The sequence below is a fragment of the Mya arenaria genome, chromosome 4, assembly GCF_026914265.1.
Source record: "Mya arenaria isolate MELC-2E11 chromosome 4, ASM2691426v1".
NCBI classification, from domain to species: domain Eukaryota; kingdom Metazoa; phylum Mollusca; class Bivalvia; order Myida; family Myidae; genus Mya; species Mya arenaria.
Genome location: NC_069125.1, coordinates 57,525,181 through 57,545,423, shown reverse-complemented (window position 1 = coordinate 57,545,423; position 20,243 = coordinate 57,525,181). Strand labels below are relative to the sequence as shown.

At 36.2% G+C, this 20,243-nt stretch overlaps 2 protein-coding genes across 2 annotated transcripts; one reads left to right on the top strand and one right to left on the bottom strand.

The window, feature by feature from the left end:
- Positions 1-1,913: 1,913 nt before the first annotated feature.
- Positions 1,914-3,026, top strand: LOC128230934 (G-protein coupled receptor 183-A-like). Its single transcript, XM_052943363.1, has one exon. The coding sequence runs from the start codon at positions 1,914-1,916 to the stop codon at positions 3,024-3,026; it is 1,113 nt and encodes a 370-aa protein (XP_052799323.1).
- Positions 3,027-12,099: 9,073 nt separating this feature from the next.
- On the bottom strand, positions 12,100-20,083 carry LOC128232147 (translation initiation factor eIF-2B subunit alpha-like). Its single transcript, XM_052945542.1, has 9 exons — positions 19,978-20,083; positions 18,961-19,062; positions 18,271-18,410; positions 16,796-16,912; positions 15,838-15,950; positions 15,217-15,285; positions 14,772-14,847; positions 13,647-13,772; positions 12,100-12,392 (listed from the first exon to the last, which is right to left on the bottom strand). Exons 1-9 carry the CDS (start codon positions 19,997-19,999, stop codon positions 12,237-12,239), a joined length of 921 nt encoding a protein of 306 aa, XP_052801502.1. The 5' UTR covers positions 20,000-20,083; the 3' UTR covers positions 12,100-12,236.
- Positions 20,084-20,243: the final 160 nt, after the last annotated feature.

Below are 20,243 nucleotides of genomic sequence, written 5' to 3'. Positions count from 1 at the left end.
CCTGGTCACCTTGGCAACCAACGTGGTGAACAATGTCTCCGGACAACATTTCCGGTACCGGGCCAGGATGCGCACCGCCTGGGACACGGATAGATGTTTCCTTACTGATCCAAGTCGCCTTCGCAGCATCTGTACGTTCAGGAACTCAGCAATGATATAAAGATCAGCCTCTGTAGCTGGCTGAACGGTGACGTTTCCTGTGTAAATGAATTCCAGAAAGGCACCGAATGCTTCTGCGTTCAGACCGAGTAGCTTGACTTCAACGGGTATAGTGGCTGCCTTACGGACGAGCAACAAGTCTGAGAAATAGCCGCTAAAGCAGCATAGCACGGACATGTGAGCGTAAAACGTGTGACCGTCCACCTCAATCTGTACGTCTGTCAGTCTGTTGGACTCGTACAGATATCGCATGTACTCGCCAAGAGTTGTGAAATGAGCGAGGCTTTGGAATGGTAGTGAGGTTATTTGTGTGTAATGGTCGCGGTTTCCTGCCTCGTAAGTGTGGCAATTTGCCTGATGACTTTGCTCGTGTTTCGTGATGTATTTTTTAATCTGATCAAACGAGGAGAACAGTCGCATGGTGGATGAGTCGTCCACGTAGAAAACTGGGCATGGCAAATCTCCTAACGCTTCCTCGTAACTACTAAAGCTATTTTCTGTGGAATATTCATCTGCAACATACAAAAACGACAACATAAAAACATATTAAAATACTAAAATTTATGTAGAATTGTTTGCAAAGAATTTAATGCTTTTTCTATACTCAATTTTAAATATTTTTTCATTAAAGAATATCAACTTCATTATTAGATATTAATATAACAATTAAAGCTTTCTGCAACCCCGAATATGACCAGAAAAAGTTTCTCACTTCCGGTGTCCCTGTTTTCCACGGCATTCGGGGGGACATCGGGTAACTCGTCTAGAAACCCTCGTACGGAAATCAGGTCCATGGTGAACACCTTCTCTCGACGTCGAGTTTGCGAAAAATAATTAATTCAATATGAAACACTTCACGCTTATTGCAATATGATCAGACATGAACCGCGTCCATAGATACGACGTTAAAATGACGCTGTGTTGAGCAATGACGACAACTATGTGACGTCATAAACGTAAAATTACGAAGACAATATCAGTGGATCTTAAAAAAGTTCAACAGGAAACTCAATAATTATCATTTACTTAATCAAGAAATTCCTACTTGTCCTCCCGTCTCGTACTGGCTTGACGTTTTATTATCTATCGGCTTCTTAATCACAGACACCTTAAAGACGTAAGCCTTTTCTTAATATTAAGGATAGTTGCTTCACAAGTCGTTGATCTAGTAAGCCGATGTTCTAATAATCACAAGCCAGATGAAGACTTAGATATTGGAAGATAGATATTGTGAGATACATGGCATACTAGAGTGAATTATTCTTGAGTGTCAAAGACACAGAACTCTTATCTAGGAATTACAAGAAGTAAGTATTAATTATTTTACTGTATATAAAAGATTGGAATAGAGCAATGAATGAATAAATAAATAAGTAAGTAAACAAATAAATAAATAAATAAATAAATAAATAAATAAATAAATAAATAAATAAATAAATAAATAAATAAATAAATAAATAAATAAATAAATAAATAAGTAAATAAATAAATAAATAAATAAATAAATAAATAAATAAATAAATAAATAAAAAATCAATCAATCAATCAATTAATTAATTAATCAATCAATCATCGATCGATCAATTAAGAAATCAATCAATCAATAATACAAATAGATAGATAGATAGATAGATAAATAAATAAATAAATAAATAAATAAATAAATAAATAAATAAATAAATAGATATAAAAAAGTGAATATCTAATAAAACATACATGTATATTTATGTTTATTTTAAGGCACACAAGAGACCATGGATAACATAACTGCCAACCTGAGTGACGCTGAAAACAGGTCGTTGACGTCTGACGACAAGGCGCTGTTCAGCATTTCTGAGGAATCCTACAACAACTTCGCTTTCGTCTCAAACGTCTTTGTCACCCCGATCATCTGTGTCTCCGGGATGCTTGGCAACTGTCTCGGTCTAGGAGTGTTATGGCGGGACACAAAGCAGCAGAAACTGTCCATCTATATCTACTTGTTGGCGTTGACACTCTTTGACACCATATACCTACTCGTTGGTCTAATACGGAGCATTCCTCAGTACATCCGTCTGCACAACGAGCACATGGCTAATTATATAGAAGAACACATGAAACTCGGCTCTATCTATATCGACATGGTTCTCGCACACACAGGTACGGGAATAATAATAATCATGTCAATTGAACGACTGCTTGCTTTAGTCCGTCCGTTCACTGTCAAACATACGTGGCTTTCAAAGTATCCGCGGGGACTGATCGGTGTTTGCTTCTTTGTGAACGTAGTTTTCTTGCTACCCTTTCCTATCTGTTTCGAGGTGGACTCCTATATCGGAGCCAGTAACCACACCGTGTACTATCTGAGGTTTGCGTCCTGGAGCAAGGCGCCCATGGATTATTTTCAGCTCCTGCAAACCTTCGTAGACTTTTTCATTCCCTGTGTCGTCGTCCTGGCAACCAATATTGCCATCATCGTGGCCTACTCCCGGATGCTTAAGAAGCGCGTCTCAACGTTGAGTGTGGTTACTGGCGGACAGCAGGCCAAACTTACCGTGACCGTCTTCTGTATCACCATCATGTTCTTCCTTCTCTCGCTCCCAAACCTATTCATTAAAGTATTGGCCTTTATTGATAAGGAGTACAGTTTCGACGGCCGCTACAAGCTGGCCTTCTGGTTGTTTATCGACATCAGCAACTTGTTCACGTACATCAACGCGGCGAACGATTTTGCCATCTACATTCTTGTGTCCACTCACTACCGGATGGTGTTCTGCGACATGTATTGCACGTGCCGATGGTCGTCCGCCGACGAGTTCAGCTCCGCCACCGGCCTGGACGGCTCTTCCGAACGCCGACCCACATCTTCAGTTAACGAACGGTTTTAAAGGTTGTTTATTTTCGAGTGCATATACATCGATTGTCCCGGCAACATTCACACACCGCAACAAGCCTAAGATATATGTTTCATTCCGTTTGATAATTATTTTACTGAAAAGTCTGATGGCTGATTTCTGACATTTCGTGTTTTCGGGGTGATACTGTTGTTCTCACCTACCGGCAAACGTTTGCGCATGCCTTGCGGAAAGAATAAAGGTAAAGGCATGCAAGAAGCATTTCCCCGTGTTTTCATTCTTTCGTGGCGGGGCGGAATACCGATTTCAAAATCATTCTTTGCGTAAAAACAAAAACACTTCACGCGCAAGTTCGAACGGGTGCAAACTTTATGAAAAACCCGCCACGCGAAATCACGCCAAACTGCTACTTCACGTTTTTACGAGGGGTAAAAAAGACTAACCGCCAACACGATATGACTGATATAATGTGCTGAACGTTATGATTATTTTAGCAAAATCAATATCTGAAACTTACATACTAACATTGTCATTGTTACCGTTTATACAAATTTATGTAAATCAAAAGAAATATATATATATATTGGCACTCAATTGAGTTTGATTTTAAGCTTGAAACACGTTAGAAGGTAAATTGTAAAAGTTTTGTACTCGTATATATATATTTTGGAAGTTTCGTACCAATCGAACCAAAACTGTTCGGACATTTCGTACCCATCGGGAGTTACTATCTGGTGTTACATACATTCACGGTTAAACGGGTTTTATTCTTATTCTGTGTGTTAAACGATGTGTGTTTCCATTCGCGAATTAGTCATCTGAGGTTAAATATTGTTTTTGTGCCATTTACTTGTTATAGTACATAGAGTATACTATGTCCTTCTAGTACGTACTGTGTTGACACTTGTTATAGTACATAGAGTATACTATGTCCTTCTAGTACGTACTGTGTTGACACTTGTTATAGTACATATAGTATACTATGTCCTTCTAGTACGTACTGTGTTGACACTTGTTATAGTACATAGTGTATGCTATGTCCTTCTAGTACGTACTGTGTTGACACTTGTTATAGTACATAGAGTATACTATGTCCTTCTAGTACGTACTGTGTTGACACTTGTTATAGTACATAGAGTATACTATGTCCTTCTAGTACGTACTGTGTTGACACTTGTTATAGTACATAGAGTATACTATGTCCTTCTAGTACGTACTGTGTTGACACTTGTTATAGTACATAGAGTATACTATGTCCTTCTAGTACGTACTGTGTTGACACTTGTTATAGTACATAGAGTATGCTATGTCCTTCTAGTACGTACTGTGTTGACACTTGTTATAGTACATAGAGTATGCTATGTCCTTCTAGTACGTACTGTGTTGACACTTGTTATAGTACATAGTGTATGCTATGTCCTTCTAGTACGTACTGTGTTGACACTTGTTATAGTACATAGAGTATGCTATGTCCTTCTAGTACGTACTGTGTTGACACTTGTTATAGTACATAGAGTATGCTATGTCCTTCTAGTACGTACTGTGTTGACACTTGTTATAGTACATAGAGTATGCTATGTCCTTCTAGTACGTACTGTGTTGACACTTGTTATAGTACATAGTGTATGCTATGTCCTTCTAGTACGTACTGTGTTGACACTTGTTATAGTACATAGAGTATACTATGTCCTTCTAGTACGTACTGTGTTGACACTTGTTGATGTACTTCTTACACAGGCACTATAGGTCAATCCGACCGAAGCATAGTATGTGTTTAATAAGTATTTTAATGCCTGTCATATAAATAAAAATACCATACTGTAATAAATATTGTTTAACGCTATACTTGTTTTTTTTCTTCCGTGAATAAAAGTAGATTTTTCATTTATCGTGTTAACACTTACATGAGAATGTATGATCAATTCATAGTTAAACTTGGCGGCAGTGCTTGTGCGCACAATGTCACAGCCAATTTCGATTGTGGATAAATCATACCAGTAACTTCAGAGTTGAGCCCCTTTTCCATAAAAGATTCTGATAGGGTTTTTCGTTGTAAAGACTAATTATTTTATTATACTCCAATCGTGAATAAACTTAGTGACAGTGTTTGTAGGCGCGTCTTTTTCAAGTTCGATCGTGAAGGATATATCGGTCAAGTTACACTATAATGCAGCATGTCGGTCTGCCTCTCCAGGCAGCATGATATATAGGGGATAATATAATCGTCGTAATATTCCATTAATGATATACCTTACTGTTAATTCCTTTTTATTTTTCGCTTTCAAGTTGATTTAACGCTATCTGCCAAATGTCCAAATATGAAGTGGCTTGCGCGTATGAATATGAACAAGAACAAGAACTGCGTACTGTTGTTTTAAACTCAAGGGAGGCTACTCCAACGAAACAAGTCAGAAGTAACAGAATTCACTTTATTGAGCAAAATAAGAAGAAATGTTTTATAACTTAGCAAAATTTACAAATTGCTTATACGAAAACAATTATTAAATGTCGCAGCACAAAAGACAAAAACATGAAACGGTTTTTATTTTACGAGTATAAACAAATCGTCCTTTCCTGAAGAAATAAGCCATTTTGACAAAAGTGAATGTGCGTAGGATTTTTTGACGATCATTATATACAGAACTGAGGGAATTTCGCGAGTCAACCGCTGATACTATCGATGATGCGAATTCGCCTTTTTTTAATCCCCCGCCAAAGAGTGGGGAGGGGATAATAACAATGCACCCAGTCCGTCCGTCAGTCTCTCCGTTTGTCTGTCTATCCGTAGTTCATTTCGTGTCCGGGCTATAACTTACTTATGCGTTGATTAATTACCATATAACTTGGTACAAATGTTGTCCTCGTTGAGAAAATGTGCAGTGACCTTGCCCCGCTTTCATACCTCAAAGGCAAGGACACACGAGACTTTAAAGGTCCGAGTAAACATGTTCGTGTCTGCTCTATAACGTACTTATGTATTGATGGATTAAGATAACTTGGTATAAATGTTGTCATCATTTAGATGATGTGCAGTAACCTTGACCCAGGTCCATACCTGAAAGGTCAAGGTTCCACGAGACATGTATTGGTCAGAGTACACATGCTCGCGTCTGCGCTGTAACTTACTTATGCATTGTTGGATTACCATATAATTTGGTACAAATATTGTCCTCATTGAGATGATGTGTAGTTACCTTGACGAAGGTCCTTACCTCAAAGGTCAAGGTCACACAAGACATTTAAAGGCCAAAAAACACATGCTTGTTTTGCGCTTTAACTTACTTATAATGCATTGTTGGATTACCATATAATTTGGTACAAATGTTGTCCTCATTGAGACGATGAGCAGTAATCTTGACCCGTGTCCATACTTCAAAGGTCAAGGTCACACGAGACATTCAAAGGTCAGAGTGCACATGTTCGTGTCTGCTCCTCTATAACTTACTTATGCATTGATGGATAACCATTTAACTATGTACAAATGTTGTCCTTATTGACACAATGTGCAGTGACCTTGACCCGGTTCCATACCTCAAGGGTCAAGGTTACACGAGTCATTTAGAAAATGTTAAAAAACAATGGCGGAGGATATTGCCGTCCTTTGGACTGCCTTGTTTGTATTGGCGAGCTGATCATGTTTTTGATAATGTTACTACCTATGATCTTCGAATTGGTTGGAACGAATAGCAAATCCTGCTCCCAGGAATTGGCAAACAACTAGTTGTCCAGATAGATATAAGTGTTTTTTGCCTCGTGCGTATCCTAATGTTTCTTTGAATGCCATGTTCCTGAATATTTGAATGCTACTGGTGGCGTGATATGAATAAAATCAGGTAATGTTATACATATAAAATTGGATAGGTTTTACCAGTTATTTTTGTCATGCTGTTTTTAGAGACACGGAAGTTGTTAAACAGTATAGATTACACAACGTACTAGCATGATACGGAATCAGAAAACGACAGTATGGTGATACGGATTTTTCAATACGGCGTGCTGTATTTTCACTGTTGTATATGGAAAAGGAAATTGATAGGCATACAATAAAGTCTCATAGAGCCAATCATCTTCTGCAGTCCTTTCAGTTTTTTTTTTTATTAATGAATATATTCTATGGTATATACATGAGTTACATGTACGTGTGATTTGATATGTACTATTGAAGTCCTAGAATGATAGGCAGAGGGAAACGCATAGAAAATTTCTTAAGCAAGTCTTTAAGTGATTATCACATTCATGTGAGGAATTATGTGAATGCTATGTTGTCGTTTTTAGAAATTGAACAACCCTAAATAATCTTTTTCGAAATCGGGTCAATGATTCCAAACAGGCCCTTCCACTAGTGGCATTTTGAAAAAAACCCACACACAACAGTTTAGACATATTTGGTAGAAAAACTATTTTATAGTTTCAGATTTGGCCTGGAATTAAAATCGTAGCGCAAGTATAGAAATATTGCGATTCAGTGGGCAAGCATAAAGTTATGCACGGATTGTACTTCTTATAACAGCTTTGAAAGAGATACCAGGATCCTTTCCGTGAAGATTGATCTAGACTAATCAAGCGGTTTTCATTAGCCTTTTCGATTAATAGTTCGGTACTGGTATCAAGGATAAATCCCTTATCGTTACGCTAATACGTTCATTTACAGATATTTAATTCATTAGCTAATTTCACTGCTGAATACAACACAATGACACGTTCCTGGTTTACTGACAAATCCTCCAGTCGAAAGAATAAACTTCTAATACTAGCAACACGTCTTCGAGGTCAGAATAATCACAAGGAAGCATTTATTTTATCAAGCTCAAGTATAAAGTATTCATAAGAGAATTTTATTCATTTGTTAAAATGTTACTGTTACGAAGCCGTACTACGCCGTAATTTGATAACGATGTATCTGGATGGTGACTCGAAACACTTCGAATTTTAGTATTTAATTACCAAATCTCGTTTAATATTAACAGTTTAAACTTCTACAACAACAACAACGACGACAACAGCAATAACATCATCGTCAGCATTGGGTCACTATCAACACATGTCACTACATGCCGTGTGTTGGACCTATAATGTTTTACTAAGTGGAGTATTTTCATTACTTTCGTTTCCATCGCAACTCAACCGTTGAACATCAAATGACGTGCATCATGCCTTATGTCCTCTTACCAGGCACTTGGCGGCTCCTGCGAAAAGGAAATGTTCGAATATGGCTATTTTTATTTAATAACTAAGTGTGAATATTCACATGGATGTTACTTCTCTCATAATGTACTTCCAATTGAAAAATAACATCAAGCACGTCAGGGTTAAACACACGTCAGGGTATTTTAAAGATCGAAGTATAAAACAAACTCTAAAAATTTGATTTTTTGGAGTGTTTGCTTTTCTTCCTTTATAAAGTATACATATGAAAACAATTTGTCTAACATCCATGACACTTCTTTCTTACCAATGAGGACTTTGAACCCAGATTAATAGCGTGCTCTTCTAGAGGCCCTTTAACCATAATACCAATTTTGATAAACTTAGCTTGCATACTTCCAGGCCATTACTTCGCGAAACATCTTATAATAAGTCCTTTATACAAGCAAGCTCAGCACACTATTTTTGTTTTGGTATAATATAATTTGAATAATATTCTCATGTTTAAGATTTGAGACTTTTAGTGATATGTATCTTTACCTTAATCATCATAACCTATTTTTACCTAAAATATAAAGTTTAAGTAAACTCAATGAAATCAGATGGTTAAAGTTGTAACGAAATTCCCTGTGAATAACTATATCAGAAAGGAGTTGATCAAACCATATTATATAAGAAACCCAAATATGTGCAATTTTATTGAACTAATGAAATCGCAAATCATCGTCATAACAAGATATTCAAGTAAATTTATAAACAAAACATTTCCTCGAAGTCGACAAAGAACTTCTATTATAAATAATAGGATTAAGAATATGAATGATTATGATATGTGATTAGCCTCCCAAATCTCAATTATTCTGTTCGTTCATGTAAGTACCATTTATGTTTTGATTTCGATACTTATCATTTGTTCTGATTAAGAATGTTCGAGAAATTTGGCCAGTCTTGCAGGATGAAACCGGTAGCAAGTTTTATTTTGTATATTTTGTAACATTAATCAATGTTACTCACATGCAGTTCTATGTCTTTGGTAATTTACCAAACTAGACAGGAATGAAATATCACAAACGTAGAATTTAACGCTAGTCTCGTTTTAAACTGATTTGTACTTTTACCAGTTATGGAATATTTCCAATGTGCACGTGTGTCCTATGCTAACGTGCCTTCATTAACTTTGGTAATGATACACCTACGCGGCCGTAATTGAGCTTATAGTACAGAACTTTCCACCGTACCTTCAAGGTTCACTAACTGCAGATTTGATGTAATGAAATGAAATGTAAAATATTTCTAAACATCTTGAAAAACATATTAAAGTTAGCTCTCAAAACACTTGACAAATGCCCATGATTTGACCTCGTCTGAGTGAAAGCCCTTTGATTAATGTGAAGGAAATTTGAATAGATAGTTGTAACTGATATATGGACGAAGCTAGACTTTTTATTTATTTAAATAGATCTTGATACACACATTTTCTGGTAATGATACAGCTCAGACACGAAGTATTACTACGAAGTCGAAAATAATATAAAAGTGACCTCCAAGTTTGACCTTTACCTCTAAGATAAGAGCACGAATATTACGAATTTTATTTTACCTTCCCATGGTGCTGTACTAATGTAAGGAAAGTGATTGCATTCCATTAAGTTCAAAGTTATGCACAAGACACACATTAGTATTATGTATCACATATTGTATACAATTAAACATCAAGGGTGACCTTGACCTTTGAGATACGAGAACGAATGTTATGCGCGACACAACTTCAAATGGTGATCTATAAATGTGTGGAAATTGATTGAAATCAAATTATAATTTAAAACGTTATTGCCGAGACACGTATTATTGCTATGAAATCAATAGTGTGTAACAATCATCTCCAAATGTGACCGTGACCTTTGAGATAAAAGCACGTTCCCATGTAACTTTCCATAAAAGATAACAACTTTATTGTGGCTACAATGTTGTGACGGGCAGACATATTAATTGTCCGGTTAGCGCACTCGCATCTCACCTAGGCGACCCGGGTTCGTATGTGAGTTTTGTTGGTAGTCACCAAGCCAGACAAAAGGGTTTCCTCCGGGTACTCCGGTTTCCCCGAGACACAGGACCACACTCTCGCGTAAAATCGTGCCAACGAGAGTGATTAATATACTGTTGCAATAACTTGTTTCACAATCGCTGTAAAATAAATAAGTTTACACTCTACTAACGGACAGACACACGGACATACGAACAGGGGGATATATGCCCACCCTTTGGAGGCATTTTTTAAAGAAAAATAGAAATCAAACAAAACATTGAGCCGGCAGCTGGAATCGCTCTAGGGTCGCGGTTTGCAGTCGGGGTCCCTACACACTGTACCATACTATAGATATATAGTGCCATAGGGTTTTATGAAACATATAGACAATTTATAATAGACCAATATGCCAACTTTACCGCGAAGGTTGTCAAAAACCAAATCGTTTTGTTATTAATACAGCAAATGACAGTTAAGTTTGACTTTGATGTTAATGGTTATTACATTTTCCTTTTGCAGGACACATTTTCCCAACGTAATGAACACTTAATATCAAAATATCAAATTAGTTATAATCTATTAAAGCAGCACATTGATTATGCCGGACATGATGTACAACAGAGATAGTCTTTGCTATAACCTCAGCTGGTCTAGAGATTCAAGTCAGGCAGCGCCTCCAGGTGCTCTACACGTTTAGCAGTCTTCAAGCCGAACATTGAAATGTATTTATCAGTCCAAATGCTTGGGTTAACTCTTTTATTTACGTAAAAGTCCGATTTCAAAATACAAACAAAATATGATTTTACATTTTTACTTTGCATGGCAGTTGTATTCTATATTTGACATGAAGTCTAAAAATGCAAAAATAATTTCTTTCGTACTCAAAAAAAGGCCTTTAAGCCGGATCATCAAATAAAGAGTAAATAAAGTCATTACATATAGGATTTTAATTTTGGGTCATTAACAGCATAAATTTCAAAGACCATTAGTGTTAAAAGTTATGAGCAGCCAGGCATACTTTCTTTCTTTTTCCTTCATGCTATTTAAATGGCTCGTTGGGCAGATCACCATTTGTAGTTGGACTTCTATGATCCGATAGTCTTTAATCAAGACATTTACACACGACCTTCCTCCGCTGTTTTGAAATATAGATCGGTAACAAAAAGAAATATGAACACAAAAATGTAAGTCACTGCAAGATGGAGAGGATGTCAATGCTGGGCGTTAATGAACACGTATGTATGTGAACAGTTTACGTAGTGTTAGGTATAATATAGGATTCCAGTTTTCTATGAAAATCTAGAATAGAAAAAAATGCCATGCAAAAAAAACGTTATTCTTAAAGAGAATGAAAAAACAAAAGAATTGGCACTGGAATACTTTTTAGTGAAAAATGTAGGTGAATGCCTTAATCATATTTTCCATATTGAAATCCTGGTATCCATCAGTTTGAGGACTCTGGTCACCGTGTTTTTAGTTATTAATGGGGAACAAACGTTTAGCCTAAGGTTACAACGACTCGACATTTGATCAATTGACCTTAAAATCAATAGGGTTCTTCTACTGGTCATGTCCAACTTGCCTACAAAGTATAAGATGCCTGGGTCCAAGCATTCTTAAGTTACATGTATTGGTCATGCTGTTCATTAAACAGGAATATTGAAACTAAATTGACCGATATACTATACGCAAGTTTCAGACAATGTTTCATTTAAATTGGTCAAAATATTACAATTTCAAAGGACTGAATTTAAAGTAGTTATTGACAATCAGCAATATAAGACAGACAACGGAGTACTGCATGCCTAGGTTAGCTAAAAAAACTAAATGGAATAATGATCATTGATGGTCAAAACCTTTCAACAGCTGACTGAAGCATTTTCTGCCCAGGTAAGCAAATTATTACTAAGGTAAACAAAAAAGATTTACAATGAATAATTATAAAACACTTTTATTCAACAACAGTTTACCATGCTTTCAAGTACACCAAAAATCAATGACAAACAACTTGAACACACAATCCCTCCAGATCACAGACCCAGTCACACACTGTCATACAAACACATAGAGTGTCAACAGTATAGTTTGATGAGCTCGTCACTGACGGCTGATGGTGTGAGGACCCCGAGGTCTGTAAAGAGCAGGCTGATGTAGGCAGGGGGGGTGTAATCTACCAGTGGGTGTTCCTGGCTCAGATCACACCCACTACGCAATGTAGACGCCTTGTACTGGAATGTAAAGAGCAGGCATGTTCATCTTTTTCAGATCAAAGTGCATGCTATTTTGTTTATGTGATTATCAAAACAATACTACTATAAAAGAACAATAGCCCTATTTCATGATTATAATTTTTTATCATTTTGCTGACTTTTAGAAAGCTAAATATATAGGCACCTCTTAACCTGGCATTCTGACAAGGTCATTTATAAGAGCATGTTTTGGTCCAACTACATAAGGCTACATACCAATATCAAAGGTCTGGGCCATGAGGTTTCAGAGAAAATTTTCAAAGATTTAGCAATACAAGTTTCAGAATTCCTGGTACCTCCAGGGATGGGTCACCTTTGACCCAAGGGACATTATTTGAACAATCTTGGTTAACTGCTACTAAATGTTTCGGAAATGAAGATTTTCAAAGTTATACTATATACAATATAAGTATTTAGAAATCCTGGGACCCACAGGGTAAGGCCAGCTTTGACCCCAGGGACATAATTTGAACAATTTGGTAAAGGGATACTACATGAGACTACATAGTACCAAATATCAATGGGATTTGCGATTGAGAAGAAGATTTTCATATATATTACGTTATAAATATAAAGCCACTTTTTTATCCAGGGACATAATGTGAATAATCTTGGTAAAGGACCACTACATGAGGCTACATACCAAAAATGAAGGGTATGCTTGTGGTTTCAGAGAAGATTTTCAAAGATTTTACTATATACAAGATTGTTTCAAATGCTAAGCTGTCTTTATTTTTGTTCCATTTTAAATGCTACTTGACTATGTGACATAGAAAAGTCCAATTTTGCTGTGCCAAAAAGGATACATTCTTTTATGAACATTTCATATAGTAAAGGCAGTTAAGGAGAATGTGAATATAAAATGAGGTATACTATATGTCACAGTATTTCTATCATGTGTTATGATAAGTATGACTTTTCCTAATAGCGCCCCTACTTCTCCCTAATTTGACTGGAGGGAGAAGTCACTTCTCCCAAAAATTTCAGCCTAGTGAGAGCCCTGTTAAACCATTGGTAAATGTATTGGAAATTGTCTTTCCAAAATTCCCTTCTCTGCCGCTATAGGTACAGAAAACATATAGATAATTAATTTCATCCTAAGGATGGATGTTCAACATTGCGGTAAGCACTACTACCTTTTATGTTGTAAATCACTCCCTTGATGAAATGGGCCCATGATACATAATATAGAACAGTTATGCCTGTTTCACCCAATTAAAAGTAAAAGCAAACCTTGAATTCATTTGGTAAATCTTGCTGATTTAGGGGAAACAACCTCACAAACTTGAAGCTCTCTGCCACCACGTAGAATGGTTTATTCATTGCCTTGGCAGCTATTGCTATTGAATATGTTCCAATCTGCAATGGAAAAATAACCTCTAAGATTGATACATTAGCAGGAAATATTGTAAGTTTTAAAGTTGACTTAATACTGAAATTGTCACAGAGGATGTAGCTCTCTGTATCACAGTAACATTGATGTGTCATATAATGGAGGTAAACAACATGTACCGTAAATAACTTACCCGGTATGACTGCATTATATAAGACACATTTCAAATGATGTATATTTTTTATTTTTTTCCATCAGTATATCGAAGTACAGGTATAAACACTCATTGAAAATATTTTTTACAATACCTTACTGTCCATCTCTGTGTCTGAAACAGACTAGCCCAACATTTTTAAATCTGGTCAAATTTGGACTTTTAGGCTAATTATAAGCGTTTCACATCTGTTGTCATGACCAACCTACTAACCAAGTGTGAAGGTTACCAAGACCTCAACTTCTGACACACTGATCACAAAATCATTAGGCTTCATCTTCTGGTCCTGGCCAACCTGCCTACCACATTTAAGATCCCTGGGTCTGAGCATTCTACAGTTTTTGACCAGAATTGGATTTTCAACTGAAGGTTAAAGGTGACATTAAACATTCATTCCCCCCCCCCCACCCCTCTCTGATCATTTGCCACAATGCAAGCCTGCCTATTCCTTTTCCTGCCCCACTCCTCTGCTTGCATGCCCTTCTGCTTTTTGACCAATCGCCCTATCACGTTAGTTTTTCTAATATCAAGATAAGATTATTTACAGTTTGCCCATCTTTGTTCACAAATGAAATCGCAGTATTTTGAGAAAATAAGTCAGTTATTTTTCCTGCATGCGGTCCACATGTTTAAACTCAATAAGGGGTGCAAAAAAAAAATACGTCAAACTGTTAAATTTGTTATTGTTCATATTTTGTATCATATGTACATACATATCACAGAGCTCGCTATGTTCACTTTTTATTTATTCCATAAAGTTCCAAATGAACAATAACTTGCCCCTAGATTAATCTACACTTTGAGGAAATACCTTGTTGATGATGCCGCCACTCTCCACCACCCCCTCCGCTCCACACAGCACCATGTCCATCCTCTCCATTATATACCTAGGGGGACAGAACTCATACTCAAGCAAACATGCCATCATTACTAACATCATTATAGTAATCATAATGCAAGTTAAAGAGTAGAAGTACATAATTATTATAGTTCTGAGTTTTGTAACTTAAACTTATCATGTTCAGGCGACATTAAACAGGCAAAGTCACTACCATAAAACTGTTCCCAGAAGTTTCTTTAGCTATGGTTCACATTCGATCTTGTATTTGATATTAACCTTACTTCAAGAATTGAGATACAGCTTCATCTATCAGATGTAAAAACTATGAAAATATGTTCCTATATAGTGTTGGAATTGCAGTTCATCAGATCTGTTTGCCCATATTAAGCAGAAATAAGTGTATCCTAAATCTTACCCGACTGCTGAGTCCAGTACAAGGGTGGTAGGAACGCCACACGCCTCCAGCTCCTCTTGTGTCTTCAAACTAAAATAAAGAGTTGTAAAAGCTTCAACAGAACAAATCATGAAGAACAACGTAAACAACGACAAAAAACAGACATGTTAAGTCGGGCTTTCTAGCACTGTTCTATTTAAAAGGTTTTTGTTTGACAATAAAGCAGTAAGAATTAGAAATTTTGTAACATCATTGTAGGAAATTTTACAACCATTATTATCATCTCTTTTTTAATGGCAAAGACATATTCTCTTAAAGCTCTTTAAATAATCCTCTGATTGGCAGATTAAATTTTGTATAATAGACAGGTCATTATAAGTCAATTAGGTGGTCATGTCACTGGTAAATCTTTCCATTGGTTGAACAGCTCTGAATATTTATATCAAGGTGGTTAAACATCATGTCAATTAAGTGAATAGGTTAAAATGTTGACAAGAACTGTTTTTTTTCTTATACCAGGTTGTGCTATAAGCCTATTGCATAAGAGTATATTAATCCATGAGTATGATAAAGTTAAATAAAGACACTATAATTTTCATCCATAAACAATAAATGATGCACATAAATTTAAATCATTTGTACCCAGCATCATTTGGTCTGGACTCTGTGACGAACACCTCGAATCGCTTGTTTGACAGAGCGGCGTCCTTTATCACCTGCTGGACCACTCGTGAATGGGAGTGGATCAGGATACGCTGTAAAGTTACATCAACATCTGTTTCAATGATATAGAGTTTTAAAACAATTGAAGGCTTTCAGCTTTCTCGCATTTGAAATTTATTGCATTTGAAATAGATTCCATACATTTATGATCCAACACTGTTGACTGTTGTAACTGGAAGAATATTACCAATAAAGAACTGAAGCCATCACAGGAGTGATAAGGGCCCCAAATAATTATAGCATATTTTATTAGCATAAGTTATTAACCGAGAATCAGCCAATAGTCATATACATGTACTTTAAATTAGATATTCATGCTATTTGATTTCATGTAGAGATGAGCTTGAACTTAATATCTTGTTCACTTTTTTAAGCAATTTAAAAAAGAAAAGAAAAAAGATAAGGGCCATAAATGTGAAAAAAATATGACAGCAAAATAACATATTATTACTGCGAGAAAGTAATGAAAGATAATTTAATATAAGATTGCTGATAAGTTATTAACAATAAAATATATAAAATGTGGACATACAGACACACAGACACACAGATAGATGGATGGACATGGTGAGTAGAATAGTGCACAAGTAATTTTTTGTCTGGGCCCTAATAATAGAAATATTGCTCCCAGGTCATACATTTTATACCGGTATTCACTAGTTGTTGTTTCTTCTGTGAAAGTAAACCTTAAGTATTCTACATAAATTTTAAAACCAATTTCTATAAACATTTTGTTGCATTCCTTCTATAAAAGTACTTTACAAAATTTCAACATTCAAGCATTATTATAACAACATATAATTTGCAGCAAATTACCGGTAAGTAAAGAAAGGCTTAAAGCAAAGTACAAACATTGTCATTCATAACAGGGTCTTACTGATCCATCTCTGATGAACTTGTCCGCCTGTCTGGCTATCTTCTGTCTGGAGGACGCCAACTTCTCCAGGAAAGTGTTTCCACGCTGCACCATTATGGTCTGACACTTTTGAAAATCCTTTAAATAAAGATTCACTTGGTGTACATTTCAAACAATGAGGCCATCAATACAGTCAACATAATTTTGCTGGATTTTTTTTCGAATATTTATTACAAAATTGTATAAAAATAGTAAGAACAAGAGCTGTCACAGTATGTGACGAATGCCCCCGAATGTGACATTGACCTACGAACAAGGTCAGTACATGAAAAGTTGATCTTGCCTTTACGTGTCAAATACATATGGCAAGTTATTTTAAATTGCCTCTGAACATAAAAATACCACCCATACTTGACAACCTACACTGTTATGTCCTTATATTCAGAATTCCCTTGTGAATAAACACTTAGTGTATCTTTCACCTTAGAGGTAGGGACATGGGTCTTGCACACGACACGTCGTCTTCGTATGTGGAACACATGTAGCAAGTTATTTTAAAATCTGTCCATACAAGAGAAAGTTACAGCCCGGACACGACAACCTATACCCTATGTCCTTGTATGCAGCACTCCATTGTGAATAAACACTAAGTGTGACCTTGACCTTTGAGGTAGGGACACGGGTCTTGCAGGCGACACGTCGTCTTGGTATGTGGAACACATGTGGCAAGTTATTTTAGAATCTGTCCATACAAGGGAAAGTTACAGCCCCGACACGACAACTTATACTCTATGTCCTTATATGCAGCAGTCCATTGTGAATAAACACTAAGTGTGACCTTGACCTTTGAGGTAGGGACAAGGGTCTTGCACGCGACACGTCGTCTTCGTATGTGGAACACATGTGGCAAGTTATTTTAAAATCTGTCCATACAAGGGAAAGTTACAGCCCAGACACGACAACCTATACTCTATGTCCTTATATGCAGCACTCCATTGTAAATAAACACTAAGTGTGACCTTGACCTTTGAGGTAGGGACACAGGTGTTGCACGCGACACGTCGTCTTCGTATGTGGAACACATGTGGCAAGTTATTTTAAAATCTGTCCATACAAGAGAAAGTTACAGCCCGGACACGACAACCTATACTCTATGTCCTTATATGCAGCACTCCATTGTGAATAAACACTAAGTGTGACCTTGACCTTTGAGGTAGGGACATGAGTCTTGCACGCCACACGTCGTCTTGGTATGTGGAACACATGTGGCAAGTTATTTTAAAATCTGTCCATACAAGGGAAAGTTACAGAGCCGGACGGACGGACGGACGGACGGACGGACGGACGGTGCGATTTTAATATGCCCACCTTCGGGGGCATAAAAATTCTTATACAGCAAGGTATTGTGTGATTGTAACAACTATTAATATAATTCATATCATTTAAATATGATAATGAAATAATTCAAAAGATGCCCTAATATCCCCATTTCATACATTGTCTTCCAGACTTGTGAGTGTGATAAATCTAAGGAAGAGTTCACAGCCCGAGGATATGGAGGTCACGCTGCTGTCTGTCTGGGTCAGTGTGTTGATAGCATCCTTTAAGATGGCTCGCAGACCTGCCAATGTCTCCACTGAAACACAATATGGTACATTACGGTAATTCGTTCTACTAAACTACTTGATCTATATATTTCCAAACTATTATCAAAAATGTACAAGTATCAATACCATACCAACTAGCATAATGTGTACTTATTTTATTACTGCAATAGGTTTGGCCATATCTAATTAGCACACTTCTGTATTCAAAGCCTTTTCACAATGTACAAAGAAAGGAGAGAAATTCATAACGCTGAAAATATAAAGGATAAATATTTTGAGAATAATTGGGCCAATTAACAACCTGATTAATGGTATACTTTTAAATGCGGAATTTTTTATGTTGTGCTCATATATTTAAATATACAAGCACAGCTCAAACATTTACATTAGTCTTTAATCGCGTTTAAATTTAAGCAGATCACACGTGTATCCATTAAACTTCCAGAGCAGTTACAACTTGAAAGTTAACAACTATGACGTTAACAAGTTAGTTAACTTTAACAAAGTTCTGAACACTCGGCCAAAAACTCAATTATTACAAAATATTTATAAACAGCAGTCTACTAAGATTAAACTCACATCGGTTGTTTTCTATAAAATGCAGGAGTGTTTTGATGGCTGCAACAGCAGCAGACATGTCAGGATATTCCCTAACAACATTGTTGAAGTACTGCAAAATACCTGGAAATAAGAACTGAGATTGTTTTTATCTTATATATGACAGTCAAATCAACAGGGCCTAGAATTAAGATTAAATATTATATATGACAGTCAAGACAACAGGGCAAAAGCAATAACAAACATTAAGAATATTTTTTTTCCTACAAAAATGATTTAAGTAAACAAATTCATCAAACTTATAGAAAGTATAAATAAAGTAGTCAAATATTTAAAGAGAAGTGCAGGCCTTTTTTTCTCCCCACAAGTGTTATATCAGTTACACATGTCATTGTCATGTGTGTAAGACTTATTTATTGTGCACATTCCACATTTTGTAAGTACCGGTATTTTAACAATTACTAATAATTGAATGCGTTTCCCACATGTGACCACAATTTATATAACAGTGTGAATCTATTGCCTATTGATGAATCTCATTCACTTCACTTTGCTTGCTTACTGTTTGGTTGTTTTAATAAATATATAATCTGCATATATATATGTATATCATTTGCACAAGGTTTTTCTCATTGCTATTTTTCTCACCAAATTTCATTTGTATTGCATTTATTTTGCTATTAGAGTTTAGTTGCTTGAAATATATGTATCCGTGCTTTATTAAAAAGAACCAAGGGGTCTCTTTGAAAAAGAGCTAGGGTATAGCACCCGGACTTCCTTGTATCCCACCACCGTCTCTTCAGCGTGCTGTCCCTTCAGCAAAAACTAAGGACCCCGTCGGAAATAAGAGCTTGCACTTTCACGGGTTATCCTTGATCGCAAGGTCTTAAGAAATACATACATACTGTACACACAACTTAAGAAGTTCGGTAATTGCATCATTTTGCCATTTTGGGGTACATTGTATAGAGTGTTACTGTAATAAATAAAATACACTGGTTTAGAAAATGATTCACAGGTTGGAGATAAATTATTTACCTTTTTTCTGTGCGTCATCCATTTCAAAGTAGTGGAAAATATAAGAAACACGTTAAATATGCTTAAATATGTTCTTGCCAGCTGCTTTTCTCTGGTTTACTTTTGGGCCGAAAGTAAATTTGGTAATTCCCGTACTGTATGATTAACCATCATACATAGTTTTTCAAGTATTTATTTAATCAGTCAATTTTGTTAAACAGAAGCATTTTGAATTGAATCACATTTTGGTATTAATCAAGACATATTTTAGTGACGAATTTGATAAA

Excerpts from the sequence above, each read along its gene's own strand:
- LOC128230934 (XM_052943363.1), top strand. The coding sequence starts at position 1,914 with ATGGATAACATAACTGCCAACCTGAGTGACGCTGAAAACAGGTCGTTG.
- LOC128232147 (XM_052945542.1), bottom strand. The coding sequence starts at position 19,999 with ATGGATGACGCACAGAAAAAAG. Across the intron at positions 18,411-18,960 it reads TTTTATAGAAAACAACCGAT|TGGAGACATTGGCAGGTCTG; the intron begins GTGAGTTTAATC and ends ATTGTGTTTCAG. Across the intron at positions 12,393-13,646 it reads ATTTACCAAATGAATTCAAG|TACAAGGCGTCTACATTGCG; the intron begins GTTTGCTTTTAC and ends TTTACATTCCAG.